This window comes from Lynx rufus, unplaced genomic scaffold (genome assembly GCF_022079265.1).
Source record: "Lynx rufus isolate CCGP_SWC_20201006 ecotype Redwood Valley unplaced genomic scaffold, mLynRuf1.p SCAF_20, whole genome shotgun sequence".
Lineage (NCBI taxonomy): Eukaryota > Metazoa > Chordata > Mammalia > Carnivora > Felidae > Lynx > Lynx rufus.
In genome coordinates this window covers 24,310,067-24,332,274 of record NW_025814835.1, presented here as the reverse complement: position 1 = coordinate 24,332,274, position 22,208 = coordinate 24,310,067, and the positions used below count along the sequence as shown (strand labels likewise).

General features: G+C 37.7%; 1 protein-coding gene across 3 annotated transcripts in view; it reads left to right on the top strand.

The window, feature by feature from the left end:
- ME2 (malic enzyme 2) overlaps positions 1-22,208 on the top strand; it is a 52,917-nt gene that overhangs the window by 23,020 nt on the left and 7,689 nt on the right. For all 3 annotated transcript variants that reach the window (XM_047086188.1, XM_047086189.1, XM_047086190.1), the window contains 9 exons: positions 945-1,020; positions 2,111-2,272; positions 2,587-2,690; positions 5,831-5,940; positions 6,043-6,140; positions 6,438-6,551; positions 9,270-9,384; positions 11,595-11,737; positions 15,047-15,149. In XM_047086188.1, coding sequence (XP_046942144.1) covers positions 945-1,020; positions 2,111-2,272; positions 2,587-2,690; positions 5,831-5,940; positions 6,043-6,140; positions 6,438-6,551; positions 9,270-9,384; positions 11,595-11,737; positions 15,047-15,149 — 1,025 coding nt within the window. The remainder of the gene's footprint in view (positions 1-944; positions 1,021-2,110; positions 2,273-2,586; positions 2,691-5,830; positions 5,941-6,042; positions 6,141-6,437; positions 6,552-9,269; positions 9,385-11,594; positions 11,738-15,046; positions 15,150-22,208) is intronic.

Here is a 22,208-nt window from a genome sequence, read left to right as displayed (position 1 = left end):
GTTTTTGGGTGAGGACAGGTACTGTGTGTCCATTATGCAGTATAGTGCTGCAGGGGTGTTTTTTTGTTTTTTGTTTTTGCATTGAAGATCATCAGTAAATCTTGGTTGTTTAATTGACCTAAACTCCAGGCCAGTTAAATCAGGATCTCTGGAGGTGGGACCCCTGGCATTTTTTTAAAAAGTTCATCAGACAACTCTGTTAAGCAGCTGTAGTTGAGAAACTGTTTAAACTGATTTGAGATGGGATAATAATGCCATAATAAAGCTGAGATAGGTACCAATGAGAAAGTTAAGTGTAAGAACCAGTTTGAAGGCACTGGGGACCTGTTGACCCTCACATCTGCCAGACTCATTTTCTACAACCTATGTTTCTCCCCCATCCCCTTCTCCCTACCTCTCTTCCTTTTTAAAAATCTGGATTATTTATCTCAATTGGATAACAATACACTGTGTGTTTAAAATAACTTCACTTTTTCCTAATGCTTCAAGGACATCCTCTTTTGTGTGAAGTTATTTACTGTAGTTTTCTTCTCTCCCTTCCTGCTGCTTCATATTTGAAATTTTCAGTTTTAGTGAGTTTGAATCAGAGTGTATGTAGCTTTATTATGCTCTCCTGCATTAGTGGTTTATTTTTGTACTGCCTTTTACTGGAGGTGTCTGGAGTTTATTTGAATATGAGATGTGGAAACATTCCTTCTTGGGTAACACCATCACATCATATAATAATCATCTTTGTTGCAGCTACTGTGTGAGCAATGCAATTATAGTTTGAAATAGTTGAAAATGTTTGAAAATAATCCAGTGTGATTTAGCAAAATCTGCTTGGAAATGATACTGTGTCTTGATGTTTTATTACAATATCTAAATATTCCAATTATGAACAAAAACTTAGTAGAAAGCAAAAAACTGTTGTGAAATGCAAAGGTGTTTTTGTTCTGTTGCAGGGGATTATTTATTTCAATCTCAGACAGAGGTCATGTTAGATCAATTGTGGATAACTGGCCAGAAAATCATGTTAAGGTACTAATAGCACAACCTTCCTCTTCACAATGTATTTTCTTTCTTTGTAAGTTATCTGAATTTCCAAGAACAGTTTTCATTGTTGCTCTGATTTACTTTGCATTTACATACATGCAGATTTAGTGCCCTGAGGAGATCAGGATAGTAATACTTACAAAATGGGTGACCAGTACGGAGTTTACCCTGGGAAAGAAATTGGAACTAGTTCACACTGTGAACCTGTCACTACCACTGGTGTTTCTTGCCTTCTTTTTATTCCTTTTCTGTTTCAATTAATGTTATTGCCGGTAGAGAAAATACATTAAATGCCATAAAAAACTTTCATTTTGGTGGGTGGTGAGAGGATTTATTACGCCTGTTTTCTTCTAAATCCCAGGTAGATTTAGATCCGTAGCAAATATAAAACTCTTTGAGTTTCAATTGTAATAGATATAAATTTTCATCAGTCTGGCTGTCTTTCATAAAACAAAATCTGATGACTTATTAAGATCTTTTGGTAGGCTTTAGTGCTTATTATAGGCAGTAACCTTACTTGCCTTTATAACATGTCTTCCTCACCAAAATAATCTTTAATGAATAATTATTAGTTGTAGTAATCTAGAAAAAATTTGGTCAGATAATTACAGTATCCTCTTAAAACTTGGTAGGTATATTTTGTATTCTGGATCTCCCCTCAGCCCCCCACACACTGTTGCTAAGGTTTTTCTTGTTTGGCCTACGTTATTATGTGGGAGTAGCATGTTGTTCATTTCTAAACTTGATTTTCTCTTCTGGTTAATCTCTGTCCGAAGTTTGCCTGCCTGTCCCTGGTTTAGTCTTTGTGAAGATATATAAGTTGACTCTCCAGTCAGAAGCATTCTGTTCCTAAACCAAAGATAGAGGAAAATCAGACCTAGTTCATTCTCATTTTTATACCTAGATTCTAAAGTCCTACAGTTTTAAGTATGCTTGGTTGGTTTATGTTGGAAGTTAATCAAGAAACAATTTTGTTTTTAAAAGAGTGAAAATATACGAAGAGACTCTTTTTTTCAAATGCTTTAGTACCCCATTTTTGGCAACTTTTAATTTATATGTATTTTTTGTAATTAAGGCCGTTGTGGTGACTGATGGAGAGAGAATTCTGGGTCTTGGAGATCTGGGTGTGTATGGAATGGGGATCCCAGTAGGAAAACTCTGTTTGTATACAGCTTGTGCTGGAATACGGCCTGATAGATGCCTGCCTGTGTGTATTGATGTAGGAACTGATAATCCAGTGAGTAAAACAATTTTTCCCCTTTGATCTTTCTCTCATATTTAAAAAACAAAAGTTTTATTATATTCTTCTTTTGAAGATAATATAAGATGGGAAAATGTTGTGATTAAAGCTAGTCTGTCTTGAACTGTGCTTTTGATATTTATACAGATAACAGTAAATTAAGCCTATTAAGAGATTCTTGAAGAAAATGTAATGAATTTTTAAAAATTACGATAGTAATTTTTTTATTTTGCAATTTTTGCTTTATAGAGTATGTTTAAACTGGTGATGTAACAAAATGATTTTATTTTTACATTTGGTCTATTTTGTAGGCACTCTTAAAAGATCCGTTTTACATGGGCTTATATCAGAAAAGAGATCGATCACAGCGCTATGATGACCTGATTGATGAGTTTATGAAAGCCATTACTGACAGGTATTTTTTAAAAGGTTGAGTAAATGGAAGAATCTTTAATTAATAAAAGAAAGGAACCACAGTTTTCTTTTCCTTTATCTCTTTTGAAGATGGGTACAAGGAGATTAAATATTTGAGAATTTGGGTTCTGTTCTGCCTGCTTAGATTCTGATGCTGGTGACACCCTTTATACTCTGCCTTGCTTTCCTGAGTTATTGGACCTGCTGTAGGAAGTCTGTATTCCCTGCTTCTGCCAGACCCTCCTGTCCAGTTCTCCCACCCCTTGGCCTCCGGGCTCACTTGCACTATTCCTGGGACTCTCGTGCAGCTTTTGTGTTTTAAACTTGCTGATCTGGGGTGCGGGTGGCTCAGCCAGTTGAGCATCAGACTTCAGCTCAGGACATGATCTCGTGGTTGACGAGTTTGAGCCCTGGGTCGGGCTCTGTGCTGACAACTCAGAACCTGGAGCCTGCTTCGGATTCTGTGTCTCCCTCTCTCTCTGCCCCAACCCTGCTCATTCTCTCTCTCAAAAATAAATAAACGTTAAAAAAATTTTAAAAATAATTTGCTGATAATTGGGGCTCCTGGGTGGCTCAGTCCGTTAAGCACTTGACTTCAGCTCAAGTCATGATCTCATGGTTCATGAGTTCGGGCCCAGCATCTGGCTCTCTGCTGTCAGATCTTCTGTCTGCCTCTCTCTCTGCCCCTCCCCTACTTGCGCGCTCTCTCTCCCTCTCTTTCCCTCTCAAATAAATAAACATTAAAAAAAGAGTAATAAATTTGCTGACCATTGCTCCTCCTGTCTCTCCACCTCTGCAGCATCTGACCAGGTTTTCTACTCCTTCATCTTTGAAATTCTCTCTTCTCTCGATTACTGAAAGGCTTTCCTAACTTGGTCTTTCTCTCACCTCTTTCTGTCTTTTGTCATCTGTACTGGTTCTTCTTGCTCTCTGCTATTAAGTGGGGATACATTCATAGTTCTTTTCTCTTTGAGTCATGGAAGCCATGACCTTCAGGCATGTGACTCCTGAACTTACCTCTAGTCCCACCTCTCTCTGAGGCCTGCATTTCTTTTTTTTTTTTTCTTTTTTTTTTTTTTTAATTTTTTTTTTTTTACGTTTATTTATTTTTGAGACAGAGAGAGACAGAGCATGAGCGGGGGAGGGGCAGAGAGAGAGGGAGACACAGAATCGGAAGCAGGCTCCAGGCTCTGAGCCATCGGCCCAGAGCCTGACGCGGGGCTCGAACTCACAGACCGCGAGATCGTGACCTGGCTGAAGTCGGACGCTTAACCGACTGCGCCACCCAGGCGCCCCGTGGCCTGCATTTCTAACATCCCATCTAGACATTTTGTTGCTACTTCATATTTGTGTCCAAAATCACTCCTTCCCTTAGCAAGCTGCCTGTCTTCTCTTTAGCCAGCTTCTATTAATGGCAGCAACGTTTACCCTCTGGCCAAAACTTAGCTTTTGCTCCTATCTTTGACTCTTCCCTCCTTCTCCATCAGCCCTCTATAGTGTCTGTCAGTCCTCAGACCCAGGTGGTACTACCACGTAAATGCCTCAGAGATACGTCTCCTCTTTTCCATTGCCACAGCCTTTCTGCACATCCTCATCTTTCTCCGGGAGGCTTCTAAACCTTCCTTCAGTTTCTCTCCTCTCCATTTCATCTCCACCTTATCTCTCTGCTACTCTTTTATTATTATTTTTTTTAATTTTTTTTTTTTTTAATTTTTGAGAGAGAGAAAGACAGAGTACAAGGAGGGGAGGGGCAGAGAGAGAGGGAGACACAGAATCTGAAGCAGGCTCCAGGCTCCGAGCTGTCAGCATAGGGCCCAACGTGGGACTCGAACCCACCAGCCTGGAGATCATAACCTGAGCCGAAGTTGGCCGCTTAACTGACTGAGCCACCCAGGCTCCCTCTGCTAATCTTTTAAAAATGTGCACTTCATCATGTCATTCTTTTGCTTGAAATCTCTCAGTAGTTTCCTGTTGTTTGGGGGTAAAGTTCAAACTCTTTATGATACTAGCCCTGCCCTACCTTTTAAATTGCTAGTACATAGAAGATACTAAAAATTAATGCCTTTCCCTAGTCAAAGTTGACATATCTAAAACTAAACGTTTCATCTTCCCGGAAATTGCCACCTCCTCCCCGTCTCCTCACTTCCCTACCTTGGACAATAAATAGTACCTTCATAGTCATCCAGATTGCTTTGGCATTTTAATGGCGTTTCCCTGACTTCCCAGGTGGCCCTTATCAAGTTCTTTTTGCTCATTCTAATGTCTTAAAATTGTCCCTTTAACTTCCCGTGGTTTTTCCTTCAGATTCTCTTGTCCTTATACCATATTAGCCTCCTGGCTGCTTCCTGCGTCTCCACACACCAGTGTGTGTTACACGTCACTGGCAGGTCTGTCCTTCCTAACAGGGGTCTTCCCTTCCCTGCAGCCTTCCGTGATTTTACCTTGGATCCACAACAAAGTCCCATTCTCTGATTGTGCATTTAGGATTCTCCCTTATCTGGCCCCAGCCTACCTTAACCAACTTCTCCTTATTCTTTCATATAAACCCTGAAATATATAGCCTGATTGTTGACAATTCAGGTTCACCAAAACACACCTTGTTTTTCTTCCTACTTCTTTACTTTTTGTTCTTTCAGGGCCCAAATGAAGTCTCCTCGCCTCTTCAAGCCTTCCCTTACCCCACCTCACCAAGATGATTGATGTCTTTTTTTTTGAATGCCAGTGAACTCGTACAGAAATTATTTTTTAATTTCTTATTTAATATAAACTCTTCCTTAATATACTCTCCTGTGTTGCTGTTTAACTGCTAGTACAGTGAGAATATACATGTCAAATAGATACTTTATGAGACTCAGAGGTAAAATCCCTTTCTTTTTTGGAAGTTATTTCATGCTTGTATGTGCTTAGTAACACTTGGATATAGTTTATGCCAGTGCCTATCCCATAGGTCCACCTCATAAATTTTTCTGAATGAGTAGTAGATTTCTACATTTCGACTCCAGTTTTTCACAGGCTCTCTGAAAATTGCCAGGTGCCCATTTAAGGGATACATTGTTTTTAAATGGGATGATAAAGAATATTAGAAAAGCTATCTAATGGTGGTATTTTCAACACAGCCATTATGGGTTTCGCTGTTTTTAGATATGGACAGAACACACTTATTCAGTTTGAAGACTTTGGAAATCATAATGCATTCAGATTCTTGAGAAAATATCGAGAAAAGTATTGCACCTTCAATGATGATATTCAAGGTAAAGCAAAAAAGAAAACCTTAGGTTTTTGACCCCCTACTTTCTTTAAAGGTTTTTAACATGCCCCTTTTTTATTCTAAGAAATCTTTCTTTTCCGCACAGGGACGGCTGCAGTAGCTTTAGCAGGTCTTCTCGCAGCACAAAAAGTTATTGGGAAGTCGTTCTCAGAACACAAAATCTTATTTCTTGGAGCAGGAGAGGTAAGTTTTTGTAAGCTTTTAGAGTTTAAAATCAACATCGTCCTTTAGAATTGGCAAATGAGGCATAATGAACTTTTCATTTTGTTGAGATCTTGTGTGAATTGAAGATCTCTATTATAAAGTAGATCATTTAAAATATGATTAGAGAGAATATTATAGCAAATCAACTTTTGTGTGGTTTATTAGAGAAGAATAAACCAAATATTCCTCATAACACATAATCCTCATATATAAAGTAACTCAAGCATTGTGCCTTACCCTCATCTTTAATTTTAAAATTTATATTTTGTTGCACAGGCTGCTCTTGGAATTGCAAATCTCATCGTTATGGCCATGGTAGAAAATGGCCTCTCAGAAGAAGAGGCACAAAAGAAAATTTGGATGGTTGACAAGTTTGGTTTATTATTTAAGGTAAGGTAATTAAATCTTGGAGAAGCAAAAGAATGTTGTTACAATAGTGTTTTTAGTTTGATTTTTAAAATATTACCAATTCTTAAAATACTGTATTGCACTGAACTGTCCAGATTGTACCAGTTGGGGACCTTCCAGTATATTCTCAACAGAAATCCTCCCATGTTTTTTTGTTTTTAAGTTTATTTATTTTGAGAGAGGGAAAGAGAGTGCATGCTCATGAGTGGGGGGAGTACAGAGAGAGAGAGAGAGAGAGGGAGAGAATCCCAAGCAGGCTCTACACTGTCAGCATGGAGCCCAACGTGGGGCTTGATCCCAGGAACTGTGAGATTGTGACCTAAGCTGAAATCAAGATTTGGATGTTTGACTGAGCCACCCAGGTGCCTCTAGTCTACTTTTTGTCTTTTATAAAGACTCTTGCTTTTTATTTAAATCATAATCTCCATGTTGGCACGGACATTTTCTTTCTTGCTTTGTTCTCTGAGTCTTAAGAAAGCAAGTAGCCATACAAATAAGATTGTACTTGACCTTTCTAAAACTAGGCTTTATATGGGAACTCAGAAGTTTCTAATTAAATTGTTAGCAGGACATCTGACATTTGAGCAGAAATTCTTTAACCATTTGGAGATCATAATCCCTTGTAGCAGTCTAACAGATGTCCACGGACGTTTTCTTGAAGCCAGTTCATGGATAATAAGAAGCTTTTATCCCAGATTAATTTAGTATCCTTTGGACCTGCCTGCCTTCCTAGCATTGATTGCCATTTTTAGTAGCTTAAGAAATGCCTTGTATCTTATACTGTGTAACACATTATAATGTAGGTAAACTGTTTCATAGTTGAACCTTTGTGTCCAGTACACAATGCTGTCCAGTACACAACACAGTACGTTGTGTCCAGTACACAATGCTATTGTATTTTTCTTATATATAATGACATACCTCAGTTACTTGAAATACATATCTTTGGAGCAAGTTTATTTCCGTGTGCTTTGTTTCAGTTCTGAAATCTTGCCTTCTTAATTAGTGGTCACAACTATTCGTATGAAATCTTGCCTTCTTAATTAGTGCTCACAACTATTTGTACAAAAAATAAAATGAAGAAGTGTATGAATGAAAAGTTTTGAGTGCTTAAATTATACATAATTTAAAATAGTAGTTTAAAATGCAGCAGACGTTGTGGGTAAGACTCTACAGGTATTATGTCATTTAATCTTCTCAAAAATTCTGTGAAATTTTACAGATGAGGAAACTGCGGTTTGAAAGGGCAGGTGACTTTTCCAAGGTCATCAATTTAAGTTGTGTGTAAGAGTCGCATCCGAGCAGCCTGTGAGGCCTGTGCTCTTAACCATTGGATTGTGCTGCCTCCCAAGTGAGCTGTAGCCACCGTATTTGCTTACATATCAAATACAAGGATTATAAACCTTGTGCCTTTAGAAAGCTGTTGGCAGAATACATATTTTTACTGGTACCCAGTTTGATGCTTCTTTTTGTGGTGTTGGTTTTCACAGATGTTTTGTGATTCTCTTTAATAAACAAGTCAGCTCAAGAATGAATATGGTATTGGTTAGCACCAGTGAGAATCCCTCTATATCCACAAGTTCAAAGTCTATTTTTCTTTTAGGGTGTGTGGATAGTTTGACCTATGTGTAAAACACATAGGTGTCCAGTCTCTCTTGGTGACCCAAACACCGCCCTCCTTATTGAGACCTTGAGAGTTTCCTGTTGAACCCCCATAGTGGGGAGCAAGCACAGGAAGCCACTGTTCTGAAAACCTGGATCTGTTGAGGCTAGATGTCAGTCCTTTAATTAACTTCCCAGCCAACCGATGGCGGTGTGTTGCTTTTCCCAAACCTTGCTAGTTCTTCTCTGGGGCTATTCTGGAATTCTGATGCAAAGTTTCACCTCTGCGGCAGGGTCTTCTCTTTTGCCAAAATAAGGGTATGGATTTCTCAGCCTGGTTGGTTTTTGCGTTCTATGTGTTTTTGCCTGCTTTCGATACTGAGAAATTCTTCAATGTTCTGGTTTGTCAGTGGTACCTCTGGTGGCCTTGTAATACTACTAAGGATTTCATTGTTCTAGTTTTTGGCCTGGGATTCGTGGAGGAAAGCATGTTCTTAATTCAGCCGTCTTGAGCCAGAATTCCCTGTTCCTCTTGCTTCAGAACTCTTGTTAGTACAACTAGTCCATGATGTCTAGATTCCTAAAAGCTCTGAAACCCCAAAGTTTTTTCTGAAATTGGTAACAGATCTGACTGACTTGAACTTACCTGGTAGCAAAACCAGAGAGGGTATTGGTAGTACTATTCATAAGTGTTGTTCACTTTGGGGTGTCCACGGTGGGAAGATTTGCAATATTTGCTATATTACCATAATACGTTTCTAAAATGTGAAAAATTCTGAATTCCAAAATGCGTCTAACCCGGATAGGGTATTATAAGCCTTTGTGCCATATTGGATTTAGAAGCACTTAACAAAGTAAATGAGTTTTTGAGAGGGACTAGAAAGTTTCTGATTATGACAAGATTGGATTTATGTTTTATATGTGGGTTTTGCGGACACTGCAAAGATAGAATTGCAAGATAGAGGTTGAAGAGGAAAGTAAATGAGAATGAAAAGACATTCGTATTATAGAAACAATATGTGACTCATAATGATGTCTTTTCGATTAATTCTCGGTAAGCATTTACTAAAAAATACTGTATTTTTCCCAAAAATTTAGGGACGAAAAGCTAAAATCGAGAGTCATCAGGAGCCCTTTGCTCACTCAGCCCCAGAGCATATACCTGATACTTTTGAAGATGCAGTAAACATACTCAAGCCTTCAGCTATAATTGGTAAGTGGAGTTGTTGACAAATCATTGTATCACTTAACTCTATGTTGCTGGTCTTAACTATCATGCAAGAGCACTAAAAATGAAATGACCCATTTTATTTAGCTTTTAGCATATAATGTTTTTTTTTCTGTGGTAGCCTTTTGGTCATAGTGTGTAAAGTTCAGTTAACAGATGTTGCTTGTACTTTTAAGTGCTCGAAGCTGTGCGATTTATCATGCTTTGCTTTTAGAGTTGGTGTGACTGACCGCTGCACTCAAAACCTGAAAAAAGACCAAGGTCACCTGACAGACTGAACCAAGAAAGTCCTATGCAGAGTCAAAGCTTTGCATTGGCAACAAAGCAGAAAGCTTTGGTACGTTTTGAAAGTCAGGCATTGCATAGCTGACATCCGACTATGCCGGAATGGCACTGAGTTCATAGCAGAAAATGTAAAAGTCTTTTTTTTTTTTAAGTTTATTTATTTATTTTGAGAGAGAGACAGAGAGAGAAAACACGAGGGGTTGGGGCAGAGAGAGAGAGAGAGATTGACAGTATCCCAAGCAGGCTCCACGCCATCTGTGCAGAGCCTGACTTGGGGCTCAAACTCATGAACTGTGAGATCATGGCCTGAGCCAAGATCAAGAGTCGGATGCTTAACTGACTGAACCACCCAGGTGCCCCGAAAATGTAAAAGTTTTTAAAAGAGGAGCAATTTCATTTCGTATACAGCTGTAAGATTTGAATCTATAATTTTTAAATAATTTTATCACTTTCTTGAAGAGGCCCTGTAGAATTTTAAATAGTAAACCAGTCACAAACAGTAAGTTTCTATGGCCATTAGCTTCTTCGTTGATTAGAACTCATAATTGTTTTAGAGCAAGAGGACATCTTGAAGATCATCCAACTTCTCTCAAAACCCTATATGGAAACCTAAGAATCTGTCCATTCAGTCTATCTCTGGAGGGTCAAGAAAACAAAAATTTTAAAGGTTTAATTATTTTAGAACTCACGGACTCCTAAAAATATGTTCACACACTTCCACATGGAGAAACACTGAATATAAATTCCTATTGTACATAGGAAAAACAAGCACGGAGATGTTAAACAACCTGCCCAAGATTTGTGAATATTTCACATATCCAGGAGTGACAGAGCAGGTGCTAAAACTTTGGTCTCCAGATCAGTATTTCTCTTTATTACATATCAGTTTATAAAACAGAATTGAAAATTAATTATTTTGACTATTGAAGTCTCTTTACTGGATGAACTGGAAGAGTACTCAGCTGAGGCACTGCTTGGTCATCCCCAGCGTCCTGTCATGGGCCGGGTCCTCCTCTTAACACTGCATACTTGTTGGCACCTGTTACAGGTTTTCTCATTTTCTCTTTACTTGTTTTTTTTCTCAATTATAAGCAGCGTTATACTCATTTTTATATCCCAGAGGCCTAATACAGTATAGGAGCTTAATAAAAAGGCCATTAAATTCCATCAGGAAAATAGATTGCTTTAGTCAAGATGATTTGGTATCCCTTCTGAATTTTTGGTATTTTGTAATGAATACCAGAGTTTGAAAGTTTAACATTTGAGATGCAAGTTTTTATCTTTTTAAAATTCATTTGTGACTGCGGTAAAATACACGTAATGTAAAATTTGCCATCATAACCATTTTTAAACGTACAGTTGGATATGTTAGGTGCATTCACGTTGCTGTGCAGCCAGGCTCCAGAACTCTGCGTCTTGCAAAACTGAAACTCCATACCCATTAAACAAATACTTGCCCCCAGCCCCTGGCAATCACCGTTCTACTTTTTGTATTGATGAATTTGACTACTCTAGGTACCTCATGTAAGTGGAATCCTACAGTGTTTGTCCTTTTGTGACTGGCTTATTTTACTTAGCATAATGTCCTCAGGGTTCCTCCATGTTGTAGCAAGTTTTATCTTCTTAATTAGAGTTGGAGGTACTCTCATACTCTTCTTTTTTTTCCTGCAATTCACTATTTTTGGGGCAAACTGAGTATTTCAGTGAAAGCTTTTAGAATTTTATTGTTGTTTTCAGATTCAAGATTTTGTTCCCATGGCATTTTCTCAGCTATACAAAATCTGTCTTTGTGATGGGAGTTTACCTGTGCTTTTGTTGTATTAAACCTATTGTAGAAATGATGTTGATAAGAATTGTTTTATTTTAACTATAATGAAATTTCTTCCCCCCCCCCCCCTTATATGTCATAGGAGTTGCAGGAGCTGGCCGGCTTTTCACCCCTGATGTAATCAAAGCCATGGCTGATATCAACGAAAGGCCTGTAATATTTGCATTGAGCAATCCTACAGCAAAGGCTGAATGCACAGCTGAAGAAGCATATACACTTACAGAGGTACTGATGACAACTGCATGAATTGGTCTTGTCTATGATTTTCCCCCTAGTAGCCTGTTAGTTATACATTGTTGTGTAATTCTTTTCATGGTTACTCTAGAGATTCCAGTATGCACCCATGGATTTTCAAATTCTGATATTATTGCTTGTTTGAATTCTTGAAAGCAATTACCTTATATTTCCATTTTAATACCCTCATGTCTTGTGGGTCTTGTTGTGTGTTTTATTTATTATTTTTTTTAATGTTTATTTATTTATTTTGAGAGAGAGGGAGTAAGAGAATCCCAAGCAGGTTCAGAGCCCAACTGAATGCAGAGCCTGTTGCAGGGCTCAATCTCAAAATGGTGAGTACACAACCTGGGCCGATATTAAGAGTCAGATGCTTAACGAACTGAGCCATTCAGGGGCCCCATTGTTGTGCATTTTAACTCTCTCTATGTTTTAAACTCCAAAAGACATTATGATTCTAAACACAAAATATTCATTTCGATACATTTTGATATCTTCTGTTGCCATTTTGTCCTTCCTGTATGTGTGTGCTTTTATCTTGGATCATTTTCCTTCTACCAGAAGAACTTCCCTTGAGTGTAGGTCTGATGAATTCTCTTGATAATTGCTTTATTTTGCCTTCATTTTGAAGGATATTTTCACTGTGCATAGAAGTAAAAGTTGACAGGGACTTTATGTTAGCACTTTGAAGGTATTATTCTCTTGTTTTCTGATTTGTTTTCCTTTTGATATACCATTTTGTCTTGGGTTTTACCACATTGGGCATGGGTGTGTTTTTCTTTGTATTTATTCCCCCTGGGACTATGAGCTCTTTATCTTGATGCTGCCCTCTCTTGTGGTCTCTTTTGGCAGTATCTCTGTGATTTGGCTGCCTTCTCTCTCTCTTCTTGTGGGACTCCAGTTGTGTGATTGTCAGACCTTTTCACCATATCTCTTATATCTACTACATTAGTTTATACACCATCCTGTCTGCATACTGTGTTTTAATCTGGTGATTTTCTTTGACTTTATCTTCCAGTTGGCATATTCTTTTTTTAGCTATGCTAATCTGTTGTTAGATTCTTAATTTTATTGTATTTTTCCTTTGTAGAATTTCTATTTGATTATTTTTCTAATTATTTAGTGACATAGACGTACAAAGATGTATTATAGAAATAGTCAATTCATAAATAAATTCTGCTTTCTTGCCCTCACGTTTCATAAAACAATTCTTTTTACCCTCTTCAAACGCATCTTCACTGTCAGTGTTTGTCTTTATGAGGGCCATTGTTCTCAGTCATCTGACAGCTGTCGGGAACAAATTTTTACTTTCATCCAAATTGTTTAAGATTTAGTTCTTTTGAATTCTTTAACACTGCCACACGGTTATATTCCCAGTTACAAGTATCTGCTCATATGATCCAAAGGGTCAAATTCTTGAGTGTTAAATCTGAGGATCCACTATACTTCAAAGGATAATCATTACACCATTGGTATAACGGTATAATACACATTTTTAGATCTAGAGAAAAGAAGACAATAGCGTTGTCTAAACGCTTCTTATTCTGCCCAGTGTTCAGGTGCCATGTCAGTTTGTCCATCCTACTGTGTGGAGATAGTTTAGTTTTCTATAAATCTCCTTTTCTTTAATCCAAGTAGCTGATTAAACATGATCTACTTTAGTCATACCTCAAGTATTCCAAGATAGATTATCATTGTTTGTTTTGTTTTGTTTTTTTGCCAAGGAGGAGTGGGGCAGGTAAGATTTGGCACAGGGAAATGATATTTAAAGGATTTACAAATTTACTTTCAGGTGCTCTTCAATTTCATGGGCATCTAATTCTCTCTTAGAAATAGTGAATATTCAGGGTGCCTGGGTGGCCCAGTCAGTTGAGCGTCTGATGTTGGCTCAGGTCATGATCTCACGGTTTGTGGGTTTGAGCCCTGCGTTAGAGTGCTGACAGCTCAGAGCCTGGAGCCTGCTTCAGATTCTGTGTCTCCCTTTCACTCCCTGCCCCTTCTCCTCCCCACCCCCTCAAAAATAAACAAACATTTAAAAAAATTTTTTAAAGAAATATTGAATATGCTAGTAACATTGTATACCATTGTTGAGCATAGTACTAGAAGTGACACAACAAATTTGGAGATTTATTTTTCTTCAACAAGGCAACATGCCATATTTTTCTGGGGTAATAGTGTGGGTATACCATACACCTTTGTGTGAACTGCATAATTCGGGCATTACAGCAGAATGGAAAGACCATGGGCTTTAGAGTTATAAAAAAAAAAAAGTCTGGATTCAAATGTAACTGCTGCAGTTGTGATGCGTGACTTTTTACAAAGCACTTGGACATCTAAGCCATAGTTTTATGAGATTTTTTTTTTATATATCAGTGAGATGGAGATGATAATCCCAGAAGGTTTCTTACACGGGCTATACTGAGTTAACTCATAGAAAGCACCTGGAACAGAGCCAAAAAACAGCAGATGGACAGTCAGTGGTCACAATTTAATTTTTGATGTGCTCCACTTCATTCACAGGTGTTTACAGCAATCTTTATTATTCAGGATAGCATTTGTTGGCCCATCTACATTTTAAAAGGAAAAAGAAGTGTCAGGATTTTTAGTTTATTAATGGGCAGTTTTCAACTTTATTTGAATGTGTGTGATGCATAAAACCTCATTCTAGGGGCGCCTGGGTGGCTCAGTCGGTTGAGTGTCTGACTCTTGATTTTGTCTCAGGTCATGATCCCAGAGTCATGGGATCAAACCGCAATGTCAAGCCTGCTTCAGATTCCCTCTCTCCCTCTGCCGTCTCCCCTACTTGTGGTCTTTCTCTCTCTGCCTCTCTCTAACATTAAAAAAAAAAAACACATCATTCTAATAAGAATTTTTTAAATATTTATTTATTTATTTATTTATTTATTTATTTATTTATTGAGAGAGAGAGAGAGAGAGAGAGAGAGAGAGAGAGCGAGCAAGCAGGAGGAGGGGCAGAGAGAAAGGGAAAGAGACAATCCCAAGCAACCTCTGCACTGTCATCACAGACCCCTATGCGGGGCGCGATCCTGTGAACTATGAGATCATGACCTGAACCAAAATCAAGAGTCAGACGCTTAACCAGCTGAGCCACCCAGGCACCCATCTAATAAGAATTTTAGTGGAAGTATTTTGTTATATAATAAATTATGTCTGTTCACAAAGAATTTATTGGTCTGTTTTAGTACAGGATTTAACTTTGTTTTGATTCGTTGTTTTGATTCACCTCAATATTTTAGTCCAAATGAAGTTACAAATTGAAGTTGTTTTATTTCTTAACAGGGAAGGTGTTTGTTTGCCAGTGGCAGTCCATTTGAGCCAGTGAAACTCAATGACGGGCAAGTATTTACACCAGGCCAAGGAAACAATGTATATATTTTTCCAGGTAAATGCCACCATTATTTATGTTAAAGATCAATAGTTAATTACATTAACTAGTTCTCCAAATTCCTTAGAATTTAAGAATAAAATGAACAATAGTGTTTACAGAATTTTGGTATGTTTGTACAGGTAAATTCAAGGAATTCAGCAAATCCAACTTGCTTTATTTACCCTATAAATGTATTCATATTGTTCATTAAATTTGTTTTTATTACAGAAATAATGTACTACATGGTATATAAAAATGCAGAAGGAACAGAATGTTTTAAAATTATTTAAGCCTCTTTGTCTCCCTTTGGTACCTCCTTTTTTTTTTTTTTTAAAGTTTTTATCTAAATTGCACTTAACATGCAGTGTAATATTAGTTTCAGGTGTGCAATATAGTGATTGAACACTTCCATACAACACCGGGTACCCATCATGACATGTGCCCTCCCTAATCCCCATCACCTATTTAACCCATCCCTCTACTCACCTCCCTTCTGGTAACCATCAGTTTGTTCTCTATGGTTAAGAGTCTGTTTCTTGGTTTGCCTCTCTCTCTCTTTTTTCCCCTTTGCTCATTTGTTTTGTTTCTTGAATTCCACAAATGAGTGAAATCATATGGTGTTTGTCTTTCTCTAACTGACTTATTTTGCTTAGCATAATTCTAGTTCCATCCATGTTGTTGGCAAATGGCAAGATTTCATTTCTTTTTTATGGCTGAGTAATATTCCAGTGTGTGTGTGTGTGTGTGTGTGTGTGTGTGTGTGTGTGTGTGTATCACATCATCTTTATCCATTCATCAGTCAATAGGCAACTTATGGAATAGGAGAAGATATTTGCAAATGACATATCTGATAAAGGGTTAGAATCCAAAATATGTAAAGAATGTATAAAACCCAACACCCAAAAAACAACCCAACTTAAAAATGGACATGAATAGATACTTTTCAAAAGAAGATGGCCAATGTATACATGAAAAGATGCTCAACATCACTGATCATCAGGAAAAGACAAGTCAAAACCACAATGAGATATCACCTCACACCTGTCAGAATGGCTGAAATCAACAACACAAGAAACAATAGATGTTGGTGAGAATATGGAGAAAAGGGAACCCCATTGCACCACTGGTAGGAATGCAAACTGGTAGAGCCACTCTGGAAAGCACTGTGGAGGTTCCTCAAAAAGTAGAAAATAAAACTACCCTACGGTCCAGCAGTTGTACTACTAGTATTTACCCAAAGAATGCAAAAATACTAATTCAAAGGGATTCGTGCACCCCGGTGTTTATAACAGCATTATCAACAACAGCCAAATTATGGAAAGAGCCCATGTGTTCTCTTGGTGCCTCGTTATCATACTTCTCAGCTATAACCGCTGTCAGTGGTTTGCTTTGAGTTTTTCTGATGGTTACCATCATCACTGATACACTTCTCTTCCCTTATCTTGATTCCAGCTGTAGACAGTATGTATGAACTTCCCAACTGTAAAATATAGTAGTGTCCACATACCTCCTAATACCTTGCTGCTTCTCTATACCTCTGAATTTGTATTACTATTTTTAGTTTTTAGAGTAGTTACCTTTATTTTTATAGAACATATTTAAAGACCTTTTGATAACAACTGAAGACTTTTTTTTTTTTTAATTTTTTAATGTTTATCTTAGAGAGACAGAGGCAGAAGTGTGGGTGGGAAAGGGGCAGAGAGAGAAGGAGACAGAGAATCTGAAGCAGGCTCCAGGCTCTGAGCTGTCAGCACAGAGCCTGACATGGGGCTTGAACTCAAGAATCACTAGATCATGACCTGAGTCAAAGTTGGACATTTAACTTTGACTGAGCCACCCAGCCACCCCAAGACCGTTTTTATTAGTTTGCCACAGTTGAAAAATCTGGTACTTAGCTTTCTTATCTGTTCTTATTCCATCTCTCAATTTTGGTCAGTTAGTATTTCTACACTGTAGAGAGGGTTTTTGGACCTTTACATTGTGTTCTGTTGTTTTCTGTGCTTTGTCTATGGATTGATTCTAAAATTACATGATTATAGATCATTTATGTCTAAACAAGTATGATTTGAATACATAATTCTATATTACAAAATGTTTGAAACTCAAAAGTCTTTCAGGTGTCAAGTATAGTGAATCTTTCTTTAATTTCCTGTTAGCTTTCTTCGTTTCTCCTAGATCCTACTCCACAGTTGACTACTTCTTGTGCCCCATGTTATTGTCCTCTCTCATACGCATGTGTCCTATTTCTGTCTTGGTCTCACTTTTTGGAATGCATTTTTGAGTGTTTTTATTGAGCATGGATGAAATGTTCCCGAGTTTTTACATATCTTAAAATGTCTTTATTTTGTCTTCTCACTTGATAGTTTGGTTGGGTAGAGATTTGTAGACTGAAAGTCCATTCTCTCAGATCTTTGAAAATATTTCTCCTTTTAGTGGCCAGTGTTGCTGTTGAGAAATTTGATGTCATTAAGATTCTCATTTCTTCATGCAATACTAGCTTTTTCTTCCTAAAAATATTTAAAATTTTCTCTTTGGATTTCTGAAAGCTTACCAGGATGCATCCAGGTTTAGGCTTAATTTCCATTTATTATGCATGTATGTGTGTGGGCCAGTTCACTATATCTTTTCCAAAGGATTTTTTGTAACTTTTTGTTTCTTTCTCATTTTTCCCTTCCATTGTTGCTGTTTTCCTCTTACAGAACTTATGTTAGACTGGGGTCAAATCCCTCTATTGTTCTTGAGTTGTAAATTTTATTTCACATATTCACCTCTGCCTTTTTTATTCTGTAATGTGGGGGATTTCTGTGGCATTCACTCATTCATCTGTTTTTTAGCACTTTTAGTGTATGTTTCAAGTCTTTTTTTGTGGGGCATCTGGCTGGCTCAGTCAGTAGAGCATGCACCTCTTGATCTCAGGGTCGTGAGTCCAAGCCCCACATGGGGTGTGGAGCCTGCTTAAGATAAAATAACACAATAACAATATAAAATAAATATTATATATAACCAAATATATAACAAAATAAAAATAACCAAAAAACCCCAAAATCTTTTTTATTATAAGAATTTTCAAACATACACAAAAGCAGAGGGAAGAACAAAGTTCCATGCTCCAGTCTCCCACACCTCAGCAGTTATCAACAGGTAACCATATATTCCCACCCGTGCGTTCCTCACTGGGTTATTTTAAAGCAAATCAGAGATGTTATATAATTTTGTTCATAACTACTTCAGTATATATCTCTGAAAAAGTAATTTTTTAATTTAAATATCACCATAGTACTAGTATCATAACCACATGAAATTAACAGTGTTTAATAGCAAATGTCATCAGTTTAGTAGGTTCAAATACCTTTTTTATTCCCAATATCTTTTTCTTGTCCTAAAATCACTCTTTTTTTTAATATCCACTTTTATTTTTTTTTTAAAGGTTGCAGTATCCCTTCAAATGTCTCCTAAGGGCTAAGATTCTTTTAAATATTTCTTCTTTTGTGCTGTTCATTTTCTATAAATTCCTGGTGATCCTTAGTTCATTCATTTTAATGAGAGACTATGTTTAGTAAAATAGGGATTTGATCTGAATTTCCCTTGTACGTGTGTCTTTCTCCTTGTGGGCCTCTCCCTGAAGAGCTGAGAGCAGGCTCTAAGATTTCATGACAGGTAGGTTTTTAGTGTACATGGGCTGGCATCAAGCAAGCATGTTACAACTGTTGTCAAAGACTTTTAGCCTGTGAATATCCCAGCGCTTTTCCTCCTTTTCCTTCCATGTGGCAGTTTTATGTCTAGAGGTCTACCCTGCTTATCTCTGGAGACCTAGTATCTGTAGTAGAAACTCTCCCATCACCAGTGATCTCTTTCTCGAACTTGATAATATTCAAAATCAATCTGTTCTATCCAACAATATTTCTGTGGCATAAAAGCATAAGAACATGGAAAAGAATACCTTTCTGTTCATTTTAACAAAGTCATTTTCTGTATCTTATTTAACTAGTAAGGAATTTGGCAATTGATTATTTTATACAGCACTACAAAGTCCTAACTTTATTAATAACCATTATTAGCACTATAAATATAGATGTAAAAATAAATTGGTAGTGGTGGTAAAAACGGGCTTTAAAACAAGAAGACGGGAGCCTGGGTGGCTTAGTTGGTTAAGCGTCCGACTTTGGCTCAGGTCACGATCTCAAGGTTTGTGAGTTCGAGCCCCATGTTGGGCTCTGTGCAGACCACTCAGAGCCTGGAACCTGCTTTGGATTCTCTGTCTCCCTCTCTCTCTGCCCTTCCCATGTTCATGCTCTATCTCTGTCTCTAAATAATAAACAAACATTAAAAAAAAAAAAAACTTGAAGTGGTGAGGACGGATGAGAAATAAAATGATTTAAAAAAAAAAAAGACAAAGTCTGTTTATAAAGCAAGTAAACATGTAAGGCTCCAATAATATTTGAATTACCTAGTCCAGTAATTATAACTGGATGAAATAACAACAAAAATAAAACCTGAAAATAGTCAAAAGGCTAACAAAATGTTGACTGTAATGTGAGGGATTTCTGTGGCATTCATTCATTCAAAAGTTGTTTTTTTTTTTTTTTTTTTGTGGGGCACCTGGCTAGCTCAGTCAGTAGAACATGCAACTCTTGATCTCAGGGGAATTCTGGGTCAAGATTAGGGAGAGAACTAGAGCTCAGAAAACCAGCATGTGAAGGAGTCTTACGCCGGAAGCACTCTCTGATCAGCAAGAAGGGGCTGAGCAGTAAAGCAGTACTTTCCACAAAGGGAAGACCAGCGTTCGCATCCGGCACCTGCCAAGGAAGGGATTCTAGTGAACCACTAGTGGGCCGAAACCCTAAAGCTGTACCTTGGAATAGGGGTATATTTGCACTATCACATGGATGATCTAGAAAACCTCAGGCCTTTATTCTGGCCTACCAGCGTCCACACGTGCCTGGCAGAAGCAAACAGAAATCTTCTGTGGAACAAGATAACACCACCCTAGTCTTCAAGTTCCTTTGACAAATTTTGAAATACACTCCCAGTTAAAAATTCATGTAAAGAGATAAGAGCACAAGGCAAAAGGAGCAGAAACAACAGGAAAACTCTGGAATTCTAGATATCAAACAGGTGCTCTGAAGCAAATATGCTTAGTATTAGTTTATGGAGATAAAACCAAATTCGAAAAATTCAACCAAGTAACACTAAATTCTAGCATTGAAAAATAAATTTTAAGAACTCAGTGAATGGGGCTTATAGCAGATTAGAGCAAAGAGAATTAAATGGTAAGATAGGCCAGAAGAAATGATCCAGAGACCAAACAAAGAGGAAAATATAGAAAAACAGATGCATATCTTTAATTGATGTGGTTTATTGAAGCCCTAGAAGATGGGCATGAGAATGAATCAGAGGCAATATTGGTAGGCTTCATGGCTGAGAATTTCTTAGAACCTGACGGATGATGTCAATACACATATTCAGGATGCGCCGTGAAACCCATGTGGGATAAATAAAAAGAAGGCCACATCCGGGAACATCATTGTGAGGCTTTAGCAGACAACAACAAAGTGAAGACTGAATGCAGCCAGAGGAAAAAGATTTACTTGAAAGGAGCAACAATAATACATAGCTTGTCGGTTAAGTAGAGTTAAACTGTTATGAGGGACTTGCCTCGTGTCAGGAGGGTAAATTAGAGATTGACGTAGAATTTTCATACGGGTGCATGTTATAAATTTTAGGATAATCACTAGAAGACTAGAAAAACTTCCCAGCTATGGTGAGACAACCTTTGAGGAGGAAATGAAATGATTTTTAAAAATCTGAGGGGAGCCTAGGTGGCTTAGTCAGTTAAGCGTCCAACTTTGGCTCAGGTCATGATCTCGCAGTTCATGAGTTTGAGCTCCGCGTGGGGCTCTGTGCTGACAGCTCAGAGCCTGGAGCCTGCTTCGGATTCTGAGTCTCCCTCTCTCTCTGTTCCTCCCCCGCTTGCACTCTCCCTCTCAAAAATAAATAAAATATTTTTAAAAAATTTTTTTAAAAATCTGAAAGTCCAGAATAAAGAGGAAAAAAAGGAATGTGGAATTGAAAAGAAAAATATAAGAAGACTATAGATCTTGCCCCAGATATTTAAGTAACAGCATTAACTGTAGATAGAACAAATGCTCTACTTTCTAAAATATATATATTATCTAGAGGCTGGATTAAATAAGGAAGCTATTAACCACCTGATTTTCTTCTCATCCTTGGGTAATTAGATAACTGTGCTTCCCCACTCTGGTGAAGACTGTTGGGATACCTTTTGAATAGTATAAAACTGAGAATTTCTAGACTGGAAGACGCCAGACACAGTTGAGGACAGAGGTGCCAGAAAGTAGGGTGATTAAAAGCCGAGCCACTGCAGTGATTCTCGGAGTGGGCAAACCCCATCCTTGCCTCAGAGCTACCATCATTCTAGTGCCTAACGCTCATATGAGAAACACTCAAAGATTACTAATCAGCTGAGGAAAATCTCTTATATGAACAATGTATTTCATAAAAGAGACCAAATAAACAAGAAAAAAAAAAGCCTTTTAGAAAGAAGCAGGGATTAGGTGGGGAGAAGGAAAGTTAAAAAACTATCAATGGAGACAAAAATATTATGTTCCAGAAACAAGACAGAATTTTATTTTTTTTAATTAGAAACAAAAATGAGTGCTTGAAAATGAAAAGTTTGATAGCAGAAGGATTATAAGAAAAAGCTAAGGGGGCTCCTGGGTGGCTCAGTTGGTTAAGTGTTTGACTCTTGATTTCGGCTCAGGTCATGATCTTACAGTTCATGAGTTCAAGCCCCATTTTGGGCTCTGTGCTGATAGGACAGAACCAGCTCAGGATTCTGGGTCTCTGTCTCTCTCTGCCTCTCTCCCACTTGCTCTCAAAAATAAATAAACATTAAAAAAAAGAAAGAAAGAAAAAGCTGAGGAAGTCACTTAGAAATAGAGCAAAGAACAAGGGGTGGAAAATAAAAGAAGATAATTAGCAGACTAGTCCCAGAAGTACAATATCAGAAAATAGAAATTTTAGAAAGACAACAGATAAATGGAGGGAAGAAAA